Here is an 18,174-nt window from a genome sequence, read left to right as displayed (position 1 = left end):
CACACAATATCTCCTCCCTTTTTCCCCTTTCTGTCCTCCTTGAACAAGCTGTACGCCTCCATACCAATATTCCAGTCATGAGATTTCTCCCACCAAGTCTCTGTGATGCCATTTAAGTCATAATGTATCTTATGTACTAATACTTCCACTCCTTCACATTTCTTCCCCAAAATGCAAGGAGTATGGGGAATAAACAGACACCACTCACACCACCTGGTTCCTCCTGTCTGACTTTCTTTGACAGGTACATACAGGCCACATTCCCAGCAAGTTACCAGAGTCATAACACCTATCTGACCAGGTCCCCCACAGGTGCAGGCAGAGGAATAGCTAGCTAGCTAGCAGTGGCATTAGCAATGTGCAATTTCCTCCCATTGTGGGTTCTCCCTTGTAGAGTACCAGCAAGTTAAGGGGGAGAAAACAAACCCACCTACCCACACTCTCTCCATCTGCTGGTAAGCTCAGCTGGCTAACTCCTTTAGTCTCCCATCTGCCTTCATCTTATCAGTGACTGGCAACATCTGTGCTTTTTAAGGCCTGGGCCCTACACACAGCTGGAATGGGTGACTCACCCCTTCTCACTCAGCCAAGGCTGATCAGTGGCCTATCGAAAAAACTCCACTACTCTCACTTCGAACAGTCCTACTTGAAATCAGATGCTCACCCACCTAACCGCAGGGCAACCTAGCTCAGTCAGTCAGCAACCAAGCCTAGATTTCACATACACCAAACACAGAAAACCAGCCCAGTGTCCTACCAAACTCAACGGCATGTTCCCAGTCTCTCCCCTGCCCAGGTCTGTATAGCATAGACAATTATTAACTATATAGTTATTTATTCCCCTAAATTAAATCAATAGCAATAAGACAGAAGTACCCCTGAGATACTCACCAGTTGACTAACTCCCTTAGTCTCTCAGGTGCCTTTGTCTTCATACTATTGTATATGTACCTCTTTCTACCAGATTTGGCTACTGAAAACTGGCAGCCTGTTTGTGAATATTCTTGTGTCTTATCTTCTCCCTAGTAGACACATTTAATTTTGAATCTTTCACGGTGTGTTAGTTGGGTTATTAGAAACCAATAATCCACTCTTCCATAGTAAGGGTGTTATTAAATTGTTAACTCTGCCACCAATTTAAGTGAATTAGATAATGAGAATACATTGATGTTTTTAAGGTTCATGACACTTTGATTAATAAGGCAATACACAATCTAAATGCTTTGTGAAATGGACTGTAAAAACTACTTTATCAAACCACAGGAGCAACTATTTGCCTTGTAATATTAATAATGGTAACTGTGTAAAAGGCTGATCTTTCACTCCTTACTCAGGCAAAATTCCCAAGAAACTTTAGCTTGAATAAGTAATGTTACAGCAGGTCCTAAATATCCTTTAACTCACTGGCACTTTGAAATTATTTGGTAGTCCTTCTGTTGCATTGAACCAGTGTCATATTTAGTATCAATATTTTTTCTTTATAAAATCCATAAACTAGTCAGAGAACATGGCAAACAATATTCACAGTCTACTAGACTAGTGAAGAGAATATAATAAGGTGATAATACTGAAATGGTATTAGAACAATACACACTCGACAGAATGACAGACAACAACAATTTCACTTTGGCTAAGTGGACTGGAAGAGGCTGAGAAACCCCTTGTTGGTGTCAGAACATAAATGTGTCCTGGCAGTAGCTTACAATAGAACTTCTATTCATTTAGACATAGCAGATACACTAGGTATGTCCTGGAAATACACTTCTCAAGTGTGTCTGCACATATCATTGAGGAGGGAAGTTACAAAACATTAAGACAGCAGCAAAATTAGTCAGCAAAGGTGGCAGCTCTGCTAATCTAAACTGCAGTTTATTATTTGTATTACTAGGTTACGATTCAAAACCTTTGTAATCAGCCTATCTCACCCTCCACCCCACTGATACAATATTTTAACAGAAGAAAGAATGTATTGGACTCTAGAGCAGAGTTCATTATTATCACGATATAGTTATTTATTCCCTAGCCTTGCAAAACGATCTGCTATTGTAGAAGAAAAAAAATGGAGGAAAAAAGGCTGTGATACGATGTATTAATTAATTCTAACTTATCCTCGCTGCAAACATCTCCTTTCTCCCTGCTTACTCACAGCACTTCTAACACCTTCGCCAATTATCCGACCAACCCAACAATGCAGGTCATGTTTGTTACAAAATAGACTTTTCTGTTCAAAAGATAATGATGCTCAAGACTAAGAAAATATTAAGAGGTGCTTTAAAATTGGTGACACGTAGCGAGTGGTGGCTGGCCAGCTCTTTGCTGCCCCGTCATCATTTCTATTAACCTAAATCTCTGCATTAGTTGAGTTTTGAGAAAGCTGTCTTCCCCTCCACCGGCATGGGCTGATCTTATTTATCTGCTTCTTATTTTAGTTGGTCTTTAAAGCAAGGTTCCTGCTATCAAGAAGGAAAGAGATTGATGTGAGTCAGTGGGCATGGGAAAGAGATGTCTGACTAATAGCAATGGAATGATGACTTTAATAATGGAGAATCGTAAGGAAGCTTTCCCGGATGTTCTGCTAACAGTGAGATATATTAGGCTCTGAAATAATCTCTCAAGAGAAGTGGCAGAATCCCCATTGCTTGAGACTGGAAAAACTAGACCAGGCAAAGCACTAGAAAATGTCCTGTAGGGAATAATTGTGCATTTTTTAGGGAAATTGACTAAGTGATCTAATAGGTCTTTTCCATATCTACCTTCTATACCAGGGGTGGCCAAAACTTACTGACCCTCTGAGCCGCATATGACAATCTTCAGATGTTTGAGAGCCGGGGCATGCCGGCTGGGGCTTGGAGCTTCAGCCCCGTGGGAGGTACCCGCCAGGACTCAGGGCTTCAGCCCTGCTCCTGCTGAAGCCCAAGCAGGTGCGCCCCAATGGGCAGAAGCCCTGAGACCCCCCCCATCCCTGCTGGACAGAAGCCCCTACCCCACCACCCTGCTGCACGAGGTCCCCCACTCCCCCAGTAGGTGGAGAACGGGGGTGGGGGTGGGGTGGAGGCAGGGCCGGCTCTAGGCACCAGCAAAACAAGCTGGTGCTTGGGGCGGCACATTTTTAGGGGCGGCATGGCCGGCGCCAGAATGCCGCCCCTAAAAATGTGCCCCGGCCGCCCTAGCTCACCTCCGCTGCTGCTGCCACAGTGCGCGAAACAGCTGATTTGCACGCCGCTACTCGCCCTCCCTTCCAGGCTCTCAAACCTAGGAGGGAGGGGGAGCAGCGGCACACGAATCAGCTGTTTCGCGCGCCGCGGCAGCTCGGGGTCTCCCCCTCCCTCCCAGGCTCTCAAACCTGGGAGGGAGGGGGAGATCCTGAGCGGCCGTTTCGCATGCCGCTGCTTCCCCTCCCTCCCAGACTTGAGAGCCTGGGAGGGAGGGGGAGAAACGGCGCCTGCGCCGTGGCCACTCGGAGTCTCCCCCTCCCTCCCAGGCTCTCAAACCTGGGAGGGAGGGGGAGATCCTGAGCGGCCGTTTCGCATGCCGCTGCTTCCCCTCCCTCCCAGACTTGAGAGCCTGGGAGGGAGGGGGAGAAACGGCGCCTGCGCCGTGGCCACTCGGAGTCTCCCCCTCCCTCCCAGGCTTAAATGGGGGGGGGGGGCAGTCAAAATTGTTTTTGCTTTGGGCGGCAAAAATCCTAGAGCCGGCCCTGGGTGGAGGGGGCAGATGTGGAGGGCACCGCGCGAGCCGCACTTAAATGGTAATAGAGCCACATGTGGCTCACGAGCCACAGTTTGGCCACCCCCGTTCTATACTCCTGTAGAAAGTGGGGTGGGAAGGTGAGTCCACAGTAACAGAGTACACTGTCCCTTTAAAACTGAGGAGGGGAGTCTCCAGAGACTGTAAAAACAACAAAGAGTCTGGTGGCACCTTAAAGACTAACAGATTTATTTGGGCATAAGCTTTCGTGAGTAAAAACCTCACTTCCAGAGACTGTACTGCAAAGACGGTTGTTGTGAATTTCCCCCCGAGACAGTGAGAATCCGCATGGCTGCTTTGGGCTGTGCCTGCTGCATTCTGCGAAGAGTCTGGATTCCCAGCAGGAATATGGGCAAGGAACAAACCCAGGGAGAGGCCATGTTCTGTTTTTGGGGTTTGATTGAATACTTTAGTTTGGTTACCTTTTGGACCTTGCTGCCAGACTTCTGGGGAGGAGTTCTCCAGAGGTATGCCTAGGAGAGAGACACATGCCACTTGGGGTAGAGGCCATATTTGTTTTTAGAAGAACTCCATCATCATGGCCCTTTAGGAACACCAGTTGGCTGCATCCACCAACCATGAGGTCCCTAACAATGATCTGACTCTATCTGGGGATAGCCAGCAACACCCCATCAACACTTGCCTTACAACTGAGATTAAAAGCCTGTCACTGGTCTTCCTCCATGCCTCTTGTCCCATCTATTTCTTTGCTCTGGTTGTGACTGTGCTAATAGCAGGTTAAAATTGACTAGACTCCCATTCGCTGAAGCACTCTGAGTCTGCCAGCACTTCCAATTCAACGTGACTCCATTGTTTAGCACACAGAGCTGAGTGGCAGGAAAGCACAACACAGAAACTAGTGGGGAGGAGGAAGAAAGCAACATAAGGCGTTAAGGGGGGAGAAAAGAAAAAGAAAAAACAAAACACATAAAGTGGAGAAGAGATAGAAGCAACAAATACATAAACCTCAACAGAACAGAGTACATGCTGAGAAACCACTTACTAGTAATTGAGAGCAGGAAGGAATGAGAAAGCAGACAGAGAGGGAAAGAACACAGAAAATGGAAACAGATAACAAGAACACAAAAGGAGTTCACACAGACTGACCAAATGCTCCACATGTTAATGTTACATGTTTTGTTGCTTCTAAACTTTAGAAAAACCTAAGACATTTGGAACACCTACGTTGGGGGGGGGGGGGGGGGAGGGAGCGTGTCATTTGTTGACATAGTTCTCTTGGCATCCAGCCATTAAGGTCATGGGGCAGCGTGCCTCAGTTTCCTCATTCACATACAGCAAAGCAGGTTTTTTTTTTTTATGGTTTCTCTGCTGTGATAAGCTTTAAACCTATTTACAGGTATTTAATTGAAAAATAGCATTATCATAAGGTTTAACATCCATGTCAAAATTCTTATCCCCAAAACTTAATATTAGTACCAAAATTTTTATCATAGATGTGCATTTACAAGTATCTTTAGGATACCACACCCAGGGCTGGTGTGCCACCCCCTCACCCAGCTAATCCCGCCCCCCCACTCCCCCGTGGCAGCTAACCACGCCCACCCCCCCACCAGAGGAGCCCCCCCACAGCAGCTAACCCCGCCTGCCACCCCTCCCAGGAAGCCCCCCCCGCCACAGAAGCTAACCCCGCCCGGGGAGCCCGCCCCAGCTCACCTTCGCTCAACCTCCTCCGCTGAGCATGCCGGCGCCACTCTAATTCTCCTTCCCTCCCAGGCTTGCGGCGCAGATTGGAGGAGAATTAGAGCAGGGGCTGTATGCTCAGCGGAGGAGGCAGAGTGGAGGTGATCTGGGGTGGGGAGCGGTTCCCCTGTGCGCCCTCCACCCCTGTTACTGCGGGCAGCCCTCCCAGCGCCCCCCCACCCCAGCTCACCTCCACTCTACCTCCTCGCCTGAGCAGGCTTTCAGGTGCCCTAGGTGGCCGCCTAATTCACCTAGTGGTTGCACCGGCCCTGACCACACCCTCTGTTCAGATAGTGTAGTTTGAGATTAGTTTGTTCATTACCCATGGTGTCCTTTGACTCTCTCTCTCCCATGTAATCAGTCACTGGCTTTTCTTTCCCTCCAGTGTTCCCTCTGTGTGGGCTCTTAATTTAATCATGTTTCTGGAATTTTGGTGCCTCAGGGTCTGGCAAGATAGGTGTTCAGGGGGATCCTGCACACTGGCTGGCCCTTTGGGGAGCGGTCTCCCAACCCCAGGACTGTATGTATGTAGAAAATCCAGCTTCCCTTTTGGGGTTACCCTGTGTGTTCCCCTTTCACTGCCCCCTAGAGGGCTGTGATCTGTGCTCTCTGGGCTGGGTGTGTTTACCCTTTGATCAGATTCACCCTTTCCCAGCAGCTTTCCCATAACTGCTCTCTGTGTCTCACCAGCCTGGGGGAAAGCACACCTCCCCCCGCCCCCCATGAGTTGGGTCGTCTGTATTCTGGCAGACTACTGCCTGGCAATTTCCTGATCTCAACTCCTCTGCTGTTAAAGGCGCTGGAGCTGCATCTTGATGTAAAGAAACACTGTTACTTTCCAAAAACTTATCAGGAATAGCATCCTGAAAAATTGGGACCTGGATTGGAGTACCCTCCATCACCCCTTTCTCTGTCCCCGAGAAGTCAGCTGTGTGACTGCTCCCCTCTGGGAGGTCAGTTACACAGTTCCTTCTCAAAACCTGGGTCAGAGGCGGAGTGCCGGGGTGCACAGATGCAGATCCAGCCATCCTCCTAGTGTCCTGGGCATCCTGCCCTAAGTGACTAGTGAGGAGACATTCCTGTACCCCCACAATTCCTTCCCCAGTTTCCTCCTCCGCCCCCTCCCCCCAAGACACATTTCTCTGTGTTCTCTAGGAAGGGTTCTGTCTTTTGTTCAGCTGCAAAACTCTGCCAGCTAACAACTGGGACAGTTTCCTTAATTACAGACAACACCTCTCCTGTCCCTGCGCCTGAGGGCATGTTGCCTTCTGCTGGGAACGAGCTAGTCTCAGCCCCTCCCATACTTGGAAGCACACTGCTTCCCTGTGTTACAGTGTCATAGGAAACCTCATCCACCTCAGTGGTTTCTGAGATCCCCTGCCCCTTCTCTTGGCTCTCCTCTGGGACACATTGCTCTATGCTCCCTAGAGCCTGTTTTCCTTCTGGTTCAGCTGCGACCTGTTGGCAGCTAACAACCTAGACAATTCTCTCCTTGGCAGGCATTACACCCCCATTCCTTTCTCCCTGGCTGCCTCTTTTTCTTTTATCTCCAGTTCTTTCAGTTGTAGTAATCTCTGGTGCTCCCTCGCCTTTTCTGCAGACTGAAACCTAAAAAGCTCCAACTTTGCAATTGCTTCACTGCTTTCACTCATTTTCCTGCTTTCCTGTTTTTACTTCCCTTTCCCGAAATAAGCAAACAGGAAATAACAAAACTATGACCTCCTCCTGACTGTTCTTAGCCACTGCACTTCCGACTCGCTTAAAATCACAAATATCAGTGCTTAAAGCGTGATCTTCACTTGTAGTAACAAGCCGTACAGCAACAAAAGATCGCTGCACCACTGTGACGTTCCCCTCTCGTGTTATCTAGGCCTCTCCAATCCTTGACTCTGGGAGCCAGCCTTACTCTGCTCTGCTGTGAGAACCCCCACAGCCTCTGGTATGTAAGCTGCTCCCAGCTACTTGCAAGCTAATGACACTAGCCAATATCTCCGGTCCCAGACACAACCCTGGGAACCTCTGTCTTGCAGTGTCCAGTATGCCCGCTGTACACTGCAAGCTTATATAAAAGTTAGTCAATTTAACAAAGAAATGTATATGTACCAGGCTTGTTCTCTCAATACAAACCAAACACACTGCTTCAGGTAGAGTAAACAAACAGATTTATTAACTATAAAGGTAGATTTAAGTGATTATAAGTCAAAGCATAACAAGTCAGGTTTGGTCAAATGAAATAAAAGCAAAATGCATTCTAAGCTGATCTTAACACTTTCAATGTCCTTAAAACTTAGATGCTTCTCACTACAGGCTGGCTTTTCAGTCAGGCTCTCCCAGGGGTGAAAGTAACTTACAGGACTTACCGGTACTGCCGGAGTCCTGAGGGGGCGTGGCCTCATCTGGAAGAGGCATGGCCTCAACCGGAAGAGGCAGGGCCTCTCAAGATTTAGAGACCCTGGGGCACCAGCTGTGGCTGGGAACCCCAGGGCCTTTAAATCAACCCGGGGCTCCCAGCTGCAGAGATGGCTGAGAGCCCCCGGGGCTCCAGCCGTTGCGGAGCTCTGGGCCCTTTAAATCCCCCCCACAGCTCCGGCTGCCAGAGCTGCAGGGAGGATTTAAAGGGCTTGAGGCTCCCCGCAGCGGCGGGAGCTCCGGGCCCTTTAAATCCTGGCCCCAGCCTGGCAGCTGGGCTCGGGTGTGGATTTAAAGGGCCCGGAGCTCCCGCCACTGCGGGGAGCCCTGAGCCCTTTAAATCCTGACCCCAGCCCAGCCACCAGAGCTCTGGCTCTGCGCCGCATCCCTGCCGCGGTGTACCGGCTCTTGCAGCTGTACCGGACCGGCTTACTTTCACCTCTGGGCTCTCCCTTTTGAATGGCGTTTCAGTTGCTTGGTGGTAGTGGTGTCTGTAGATGTAGGTGGAAGGGAGAGAGAGCATGGCAAAATGTCCTTTCTTCCCTCATGGCTTTGCCCCCTCTCCCCTTCAGAGTAGGGTGAGTATTACCTCATTGCAGTCCCAAACTGCCCAAAGGAAGGGGGTGACTCCCTTGAGGGTCTAACAGATTCTTCTGTTGCTGCCTAAGCCAGTGTCCATTGTTCCTGTGAGGCTGGGCTGGGTTTGTCCCATCCAGGCCCTGACGAAGTGTGAACTGCCTCTCTGTTCTTGGAGAGTTTTTGCATGGGCTTGCTTTAAGCCATGAAAACACATTTTCAGCCTCACAACTATATACATGAGATTATAACCCATAACATTGCTGTAACAATTACTATAACAACCATGCTCAGTGCATTATGAGCCTTCCAAAGACACCCAACATGACAAACTTTGCATTGGATACCTCACAATCATTTTATAAAGATGAACATGGGGGTGTAGGGTGTTCCCCTGAGGTACAGAGCGTAACAGTAAGAAATATTGAATGTCCACATTTACACAGAATGAATAGTAGGACTATCTCCATTTGTATTGACTGGAGGGAAAGCATTTGTAGTTTGAACCAAAAATTTCAGTTAGACTCTTTGGGTGAAATCCTGGCCCTACTGAAGTCAATGGGAATTTTGCCACTGACTTGAATGGGGCCAAAATTTCACACTTCAAGCTTAAAAACCAATTGCTAAACTCTCTCTAAATCATTGTGTGGCTCTTTGGTCACCATACCTGTTGATATATATATGCTAATTAGAACAGCTGTAATGTTAATAGGGCTAACTTAAGTAAAATAAATAGTGGAAAAAAAATTCCAGATAGCAGCAGCTTTTGAAGGACTAATATATCAAGTCTTCTACTCTTACCCGTGGTGAGTAGTACCTTATGCTGTGAGCAATCTGGAATAACATCGAGTGGCAAAATATGGTTCTTGGTTATAAACATTCAAGCCCTGCACTCATAAAAAAGACTTTTTTCCTCACAGCTTATTTTATTGACTATACCCTTATTAAACATTGTGATATAAATTAATGGGCATGATAACAAGGATCCAGAAAATGATTCAGAAAGAGCATGGCCCTTGGGACTAAACCATGAGACTACATATGGAAGAAGATGCTACTCAGTGTGAGTAAGGGATTTCAGAATCTGGCTCTAAGCTCATGTATTTTAAAGGAGAAATCCACATTATGAACAAAGTATGTGAAGATGAATTTTTAAAAAAATTCAATGACAGACAAACCCACATTTTTGAAGAAAAGGAAAAAAAATGCTCAGAGCAAATTATAAAGCACTCTTTGCTTTGCTACACAAAACCAGCCACAGATTGACATTTGACGATACCCAGTATGGAGTAGTCCTTTTATTACACTGCAAGCCAATTTTCTTGTTCTAATATGCTTTAAACATCTCTTTTGATCAAGGCTTTATAAAAGCAAATGGTAACTATAGTGAATTCTTGCTGTATAGAGCATTAATACCCCAATCATAAATAATATGAATACTAAACAAGAAATAAATAGCCTGTACCTGTTCTCGGTTTGAGTAGCAAGCTGGACAGATGTTAAAGGGGACCTGAGTTTTCTCAGCCCTTTAGGTGTGACATCAGTAGCTGATTTGGTCTCCTTCTCCCAGCCCCTAGTAAGCAAGAAGGAAAATAAAGTTGTCAAACACTGTAATGAAACGTTACCATGCGTGAACCGTTCCCTCTCCATGAATCATTAATACACTGCAAAACCTCAGAGCCAAAATAGATCAGGAAAAGCCGAGCGAACGCTGTTCTGCTGTTGTTGTGTCTAGTGTATAAAGGGGATTATAAAGTCACACTCCTTATTTTCCAGCTGCATTTCAGAGGCTAGAGTATCTGATCTCTAGAATCCCACCTCCTCCAGGCATGGAGCCCACCTTCCAGCCAGGTATCAATATCAGCCAAGCTGCTGCCTGCTTCCAGCCAAACCAAAACTCTGCCCCACCTACAGTTCGGAGCTGGCTTTGGACGCCCGGATTCTTTTGGATTCACCCCGCTGCAAGTCTCTCTACCTGGTGCTGAGGGACCCGTCTGCTGTGAGCCAAAGGAGGCACACGAAGAGAAGCAGGCTGCTGAGCATAGCGATTAAGGCAATGACTGCCCGCATCTTGTGACTGCTCGGAGCAGCTGCACGGCCAGTCTGAGCGGGAGCGGCGCCCGCTGCAGCTAAGCCGACCCCATAGTATTTAAGGGAGGCAGAAGAGGGAGGCGGTGATAGCAACCACAGGGTCTCTCTGCTCCGCCCCACCCAGTTCCGGCGTGTGGGGCCCAGTGCTGCCACCTTCCCCCAGCCACTGACATCAGCCCACCAGCCTGAAGCATCCTCCTTTCTCTCCCGAAGTCACCAGGGGCTGCACAGCAGAAGAGCTGGGTGTCACAGAGAGTGATTGCATCCTGTCCCTGCTCTGCTTCAACTCCCCTGGGCAAGCATCAGCCCCCCTCGGGAGGGGCTGTATCTCCCAGGCACCTGCCAGCATGGGGCGCTGTGGTCGGGGGGTGCCAGATAGCCACAGCAAAATGCCAGGCATCTGGGATGTCAGGGCGCCTTCCCACAGGGCATTGGCAGGGTAGGAGAGCTGCCCCTGGCAACCCAAGTGCGGGCTTGCATGTCTCCCTGCCCTCTTCCAGCATTGCGAGGGGGGCAAGGAGAACGGAAACTTGCACCTAAAGGTGTTTCATGTCAGGTGCTGGGTAACAACATGAAAGGACTCTAAATGCCTGGCCTCCTCGCAAGTGCCCCCCTGCAAATGGCCCCTCCCCGCAGTTTCTCTCTTCATTCTTTAAACAAATTCAGTGCTGCCTTCAGATAGGGTGACCAGATGTCCCGATTTTACAGGGACAGTCCCGATTTTTGGGGCTTCTATTATCCCCCACCCCCTGTCCTGATTTTTTACACTTGCTGTCTGGTCACCCTACCTTCAGAGTATATAAACAGCCCTTTCTGCAGGGTTAATTTATTACCAGAATGCTCACTACCATAGACCAGAATCCCCCAGCACACTTCAAATGGTATATTCATCCCACCAGTCCAACACCAAGCACAACGCTAGCATCTCTCACCACGCCTCTCCCTAGCCCCCCCTAGCTGGGGTATTTCTCTGCCCTGCTTCCTTCTGGGGTAGGATTCCAGCTCTTGCCTGAAGACAACAATCAACTCACCCCTCCATTTTTCTTCCTCCACTGATCTCAGCCCTCTCTGGCCTGCCAAAGGTTATAGGTGACCCCCGACTGCCTTCCACTTTCACCAGCCTGAACTGGCTCCATTGCCCAACCAGGGAATTCTCACCCCTCCCTCCTTCAGGGGCATCCCTTCCCTGTAGCTCTTCATCTCAGCTATCTTTACTCTCATTTGTAATCCCCAGAGTCAGCCCCACCCTCCTAATTGCACCAAACAAGGGCGCTCCTGGAGTGGAAAAGGAGAACTGAGCCCAATTTCATGTACTGGGCCAGCTACTCAATTACAGATTCCATGTGTCTAAAATTAAAGTGGTTCTTCATTAAAATAACTCTTTACAGAAGTGCTTTAACTACTACTAGCACTTAAGCCATTGACATGCAGACTTATTTCCTGGTACCCTCCTGCAACCTGTGTTCTTCTACCCAAGTTCCATGCAGGTTGTTATTAGGGCTGTCAAGCGATTAAAAAAATTAATCGCGATGAATCACATGATTAAAAAAAGTAATCATGATTAATCATGTGATTAATCGCACTGTTAAAGAATAATAGATTACCATTTATTTAAATATTCTTGGATGTTTTCTACATTTTCAAATATATTGATTTCAGTTACCACACAGAGTACAAAGTGTACGGCATTCGCTTATATTTTTATTACAAATATTTTCAATCTCTTTATCATGAAAAATGAATTTACAAATGTAGAATTATATACAAAAAATAACTGCACTCAAAAACCAAAACAATGTAAAACTTTAGAGCCTACAAGTCCACTCAGTCCTACTTCTTGTTCAGCCAGTCACTCAGACAAACAAGTTTGTTTACATTTGCAACAGGTGTTCATACTGTTGTAGCTAAAGATTCATATGCCCCTTCATGCTTCAACCACCCTTCCAAAGGACATGTCCATGCCGATGACAGGTTCTGCTTGATAACGATCCAAAACAGTGTGGATCAACGCATGTTCATTTTCATCATCTGAGTCAGATGCCACCAGCAGAAGGTTGATTTTCTTTTTTGGTGGTTCAGTTCTGTAGTTTCTGCATTGGAGTGTTGCTCTTTTAAGACTTCTGAAAGCATGCTCCACACTCCATCCCTTTCAGATTTTGGAAGGCACTTCAGATTCTTAAACCTTGGGTCGAATGTTGTAGCTATCTTTAAAAATCTCACATTGGTACCTTCTTTGCGTTTTGTCAAATCTGAAGTGAAAATGTTCTTAAAACAAACAACTTGTGCTGGGTCATCATCTGAGATTGCTATAACATGAAATGTATGGCAGAATGCAAGTAAAACAGAGAAGGAGACATACTATTCTCCCCCAAAGGTCAGTCACAAATTTAATTAACGCATTTTTTTTGTTTTAATGAGCATCATCAGCATGGAAGCATGTTCTCTGGAATGGTGGCCAAAGCAGGAAGAGGCATATGAATGTTTAGCATATCTGGCACGTAAATACCTTGCTACCCCAGGTACAACAGTGCCTTTCAGGTGACATTGTAAATAAGAAGTGGGCAGCATTATGTAAACAAACTTGTTTGTCTTAGTGATTGACTGAACAAGTAGGACTGAGTGGACTTGTAGGCGCTAAAGTTTTACATTGTTTTTGGTTTTTTGAGTGCAGTTATATAACCCCCCAAAAATTCTACGTTTGTAAGTTGCACACTCACGATAATGAGATTGCACTAACAATGCTTGTATGAGGTGAATTGAAAAATACTATTTCTTTTATCATTTTTACAGTGCAAATATTTGTAATAAAAATAATAATATAAAGTGAACACTGTACACTTTGTATTCTGTGTTGTAATTGAAATCAATATATTTGAAAATGTAGAAAAACATCAGAAAATATTTAATGAATTTCAATTGGTATTCTATTGTTTAACAGTGCGATTAAAAGTGCAATTAATCACTATTAATTTTGTTAATCGCGATTAATTTTTTGAGTTAATCATGTGAGTTAACTGTGATTAATTGACAGCCCTAATTGTTATCTTTTTCATTTTAACTGTTGTTGTTGTGTACTTTGTGCAGGCATTTGCTGACTTGTGGAGTCCAGAAGTTACTAGTATGTAGTCCACCATTAGGGTGGCCAGGTGCGCAGTTTTGGACTGGAAAGTCTGGTCAAAAAGGGGACCTGACAGTGTCTGGTCAGATCTACAGATCAGACACTCAAAGTCTAGTTATTGTGGGTGGGGGAGGCAGGGGGGTGCCAGGTCCTCACCCATGCCAGCCCCCACTGTAGCCTCCTATCTGTGTCGGGCAGCTGCAGCTTCCAGCCCCAGCTCCACAGGCAAGTTCCTCCTGACCCAGGCTGGAGGATAGGACGGGGAAAGCAGTGAGTGATGGGGGGGGTGGGAAAGAGGAGTGGATGGGGGTGGAGCCTTGGGAGGAAAAGGGGGCGTAGGGCCTCCAGGGGTTAGGGGGAAGAGGCAGGGAGAGGGAGGTTCCTACAGACCTGCTGGAGTGTCTGGTTTTTCAGTATTACCAAGTTGGCAACCCTACCCATCGTAGTGACATGTCCTTTACTGCCAATCCATTGTGGCCTATTAGGCCTCATAGTTCTTCAAGTGTGCAGGTCTCCCAACCAGTCTCCCATTTCTTGTTTGTGTTACTGCTCTTGGTAGGGGATTTGCTTCCACCCTGTAGCCTTTTATTTTATTTAAAGGGAATTTTGTAATGTGGTATTATACCACCATGGGTACATGATTATATATGACATAACATGTTAGTTAATCATAACATCACACAATAAATTATCAATAAATTCAAATCATTGGCTACAACCCTGTTCTGCATTCACTGTGTTGGGTGGCATCCTGTGGGTCATCTGTGTTGCTCATATACCTTGTTTCTTCTGACTCTCCTGTGTCATGCCTGCTGACGGCTGTGGCTGTCTGGCCTGGCCATGGCCCTGTCTGTCTGGGTGTGCCATCTGTCTGCCCCTAATCAGCAGTTGGCTTAGGTTTTGTCTCTACTGCTGTCCTGAGTCTGTAGCTACCTTCTACGATCTGTGTCCAACAGCAGCTTGAATTGTTGCCTTTTGCCATTGCCTTGTGTGGCTATTTGATGGTTGGATCCAGACCTGGTCACCTGTGCATAGTAGCCTCAGGTCCTTTGTTGTAGTGGGCTTCCTGTTTAGCTTCGCATTCTCTTAACTGCTTCTGCGTATCGTCAATCATTCCTCTATTGGGTTCTCCAGACCATCAGTCCTTATGCTGGGCTACTACCTAGTCTCTGAGAGGCTGGTAGGGACCTCTTCCTGTCTGTTTTTCCTTTGCCATTAGTCTCTTATCTGTCTTTACTGCTGTCTCTGTCTTCCCATCACTTTGGGGGTACCCAGGGGAAGAAGTCTTGTATTCTATTTCCCATTTGGTGCTGGATCATTTGAATTTTGCTGCAGTATACTGTGGCCCATTGTCTGAGCATAGTTTGTCAGGTATGCTAGACCTTGCAAAAAGAAGCCTTCAGTTTCCCCATCACAGTTCTTGCCTAAGTGTCCTCCAGATAGTCCACCTCCCAGAAATTGGAGTAGTAATCATAGGACTGGAAGGAACCTCGAGACGTCATCTAGTCCAGTCCCCTGCACTCATGGCAGGACTAATTATCTAGACCATTCCTACAGGTGTTTGTCTAACCTGCTCTTAAAAATCTCCAATGATGGAGATTCCACAGCCTCCCTAGGCAATTTATTCCTGTGCTTAACCACTCTGACAGTTAGGAAGTTTTTCCTAATGTCCAACCTAAACCTCCCTTGCTGCAATTTAAGCCCATTGCTTTTTGTGCTATCCTCAGAGGGTAAGAAGAACAATTTTTCTCCCTTTTCCACGTAACAACCTTTTATGTCCTTGAAAACTGTTATGTGTCCTCTCAGTCTTCTCCTCAGTAGACTAAACAAACCCAATTTTTTCAATCTTCCCTCATAGGTCATGTTTTTTAGATCTTTAGTCTACTGAGCCTATGTAATTCCTGTCATGAACAGTGAAAAGGTTTGTTCTGACCTTTTTCCAAGGTTGGGCTGGGATTTCATGGGGCTCTAGAGTCTCCTAAATCTTCTGTTGTTGATCACTATAGTCTCTGCATACCTCACACTTTTTCATGTATACTCTCAGTTGGGCATTCTTGCTTGGCCAGTAGGTACGCTCCTTGGCTCCTCTCAGGATTGCCTCTATATCTAGGTGTGAAGCATAGATCTGTCTCATGATGTCAGCTCTTAAATCTGGTGGATTACTGCTCAGTTCACTTTAAACAAAATCCCATCTTGCACACAGAGCTCATCCCTCATGTGGAGGTAGGGGGTATCTTCCTGTGACACTTGCTCCTAGCAGTCTGGTCAACTCTGGAGTATGAATCGTTTTACTGCCTGTTGTGTCCCGTCTTGATCAGTGCTTTGTTGGATTGCCTGGCACCTTCATCAGAGATGCCAAGACATTGTCACATGTTGATAGACACTCTATCCTGTTCCACAGACCCATCTGTGTTGTACTCAGGAAGGTATGCCCTGCTCAGCATATCTGCCACCAGCAGAGAAAGACTGTCCGGGCAGTATCTTATGCCCACATCATAGTGCTGCAGTCTCAGTAGCACGCGTGACAGTGTCTTGGGTGCACACAGCAGTGGCTTGTTCATGATGCTTTCTAATGGCTTGTGATCAGACTGCACATCCACCTGTGCCCATCGTTCCATTCCAAAGAGCACAGTCAGTAGCTCCTTTTCTAGCTAAGTGTTTCCCCTTTCTGTGCCTGTCAAGGCTTTACTAGCAAACACTATGAGCTGCAGGCAACACATCAGTGCTGCTCCTAAGCTTCCTTCTGAGCATCACACTGTAGCTCTAGCTGCTCCATAGGGTTGTAGTATTTAGGACCGGTGCCTTGCTTATGTTTTTTTTTACTCCTTTCAAATGCCTATTCTTAGGTCTCTAACCATCCCATGCTGCTTCATGGGATGTTAACTGTCTCAGAAGTTCACAGGCTGCTAACAGGTGTGTGCAGAATCTGGAAAGATAGTTACCCATCCCTAGACTCCCTTCACATTCTTTGGTCTGGGCATTTCCTTAATATCTCTCAGTTTATCAAGATTCTGCCAGAATCCCTCAAAAGTCAACAGATGTCCAACATAGGGAACCTTAGGTCTTGTCAGCTTCCACTTGCCTGCATTCAGCCTAATATTCTGCTCCCAACACCTGGTTAGCAGTTGTAACAACTTGATATCATGGTCCTGGATGGTCTCTTCTTTGTCATCATTGTAACAAGGTGGTCTTCCCCGTAAAAGCCAGCAGCCCAGAGGCCATCCAGCCCTGTTTGATTATCAGATCCAGCTGGGAAGGGGTCAGAGACTTCAACTGGGAGGAAAGCTACAGGAGGCAGGTTCATTCCTGTGGCAGGCTGGGGGATAGTGTGAGGAGAAAGGCCTTGGGAACCCTGCAGAAGACCCAGGGGGGCTCACATAAAGACTGGGTTTATATGTGAAGCTTATGCTGAATGACTTTATTATGTTTGAAGAATAAACTGTGTCCTGAAGGAAGGGCCTGAACAGACTTTGGCGTGGTTTTAGTCCTTCTTATGTAAGGACTAGTGAAATAGGCCACCCAGCCTACAATCTTCTCCTACAATTGTCAACAGCTACAATCTTGATGCCTGAAGTCCCTCTAATGCCTGGCACAATACTCAAAGACTTATCAGCTGTTCAGTGTTTCAGGTAATTATTCCTGGCAACAGTGTCTCACTATCTTCTCGTCCTTTTTCCTCATGAGATAGTGAAAAAACTTTACCTTCCTTTTTTCATCTTTATCTCCTATACTCAGCTCTGTATACAGACTCAATTCTTACTTCTGTGCTTGTGCAAGGTTCTTTGTCTGGCAATCTAGCATATGATTCCTGGTGGTCTGAGTCCCTCCCTATTGCCTATTTGCTCTGCTTGCAGGTGCTGTTTGTTTGCCTGTTAATCATGCTCTCTACCTTGCTGTGGGTCTCTGACCACTGCCACAATGTTCTGTGTACCACATACTGGGTAATACCATGAAGACTCCATGCTTGTAATACTAAATTGCCTCTCTATTAAGAGAACTATTTACAGAGGTGCTGCAACTGCAGCTGGCATTCAAGCCATGTGCAAATAGAGTGACTTCTTGTTGCTCCTCTAAACTTTTCCCTTCTGCAACCTGTGCTCCTCCCTTCAAGTTCCATGCAGGTTGCTGAAGAAAATATCTCTGGGGCAGATACACCACCAGTTCCATTCCTGGTATCTTCCTATGGGATGGGACGCAGAGATGGTCCCTCATCCTCCCTCTTCCCTTGCTCTTCACCACATCTGTGATCATCCTCACACACTCCCCTCCCACACAGTTGCTGACACCAATTCCATCCTCCCCCATTAGCCATCACTCCTCCATTCCTGCTCAGAATGACTTCCCCACTCTTCAAATTGCACCTCCCTTCAGCGAGCTGGGAGTGTTTTGGAAGATGGAGAGTGATGCATGTGGGGGGCTCAGAGGATGAAATTGGGATTAGAGTGGGGCTATGGTTGGAGGTAGACTACTCCTTAGAGATTTCTAGGTACATGTCTCCCTCACTCCCTGCCCCCTTGTTATGATGAGAGGGG

The 18,174-nt window shown here is 46.8% G+C and overlaps 1 protein-coding gene across 1 annotated transcript in view; it reads right to left on the bottom strand.

Annotated features, from left to right (window-relative positions):
* ST8SIA6 (ST8 alpha-N-acetyl-neuraminide alpha-2,8-sialyltransferase 6) overlaps positions 1 to 10,601 on the bottom strand; it is a gene marked incomplete in the record, with an annotated part of 50,438 nt that extends 39,837 nt beyond the window's left edge. Inside the window, 2 exon segments of the mRNA XM_034760346.1 lie at positions 9,910 to 10,006; positions 10,409 to 10,601. Coding sequence (XP_034616237.1) covers positions 9,910 to 10,006; positions 10,409 to 10,503 — 192 coding nt within the window.
* Between the last annotated feature and the right edge of the window lie 7,573 nt (positions 10,602 to 18,174).

Source organism: Trachemys scripta, chromosome 2, assembly GCF_013100865.1.
Source record: "Trachemys scripta elegans isolate TJP31775 chromosome 2, CAS_Tse_1.0, whole genome shotgun sequence".
In the NCBI taxonomy this organism is placed as follows: Eukaryota; Metazoa; Chordata; order Testudines; family Emydidae; genus Trachemys; species Trachemys scripta.
This window is presented reverse-complemented; position numbering and strand designations above follow the sequence as displayed.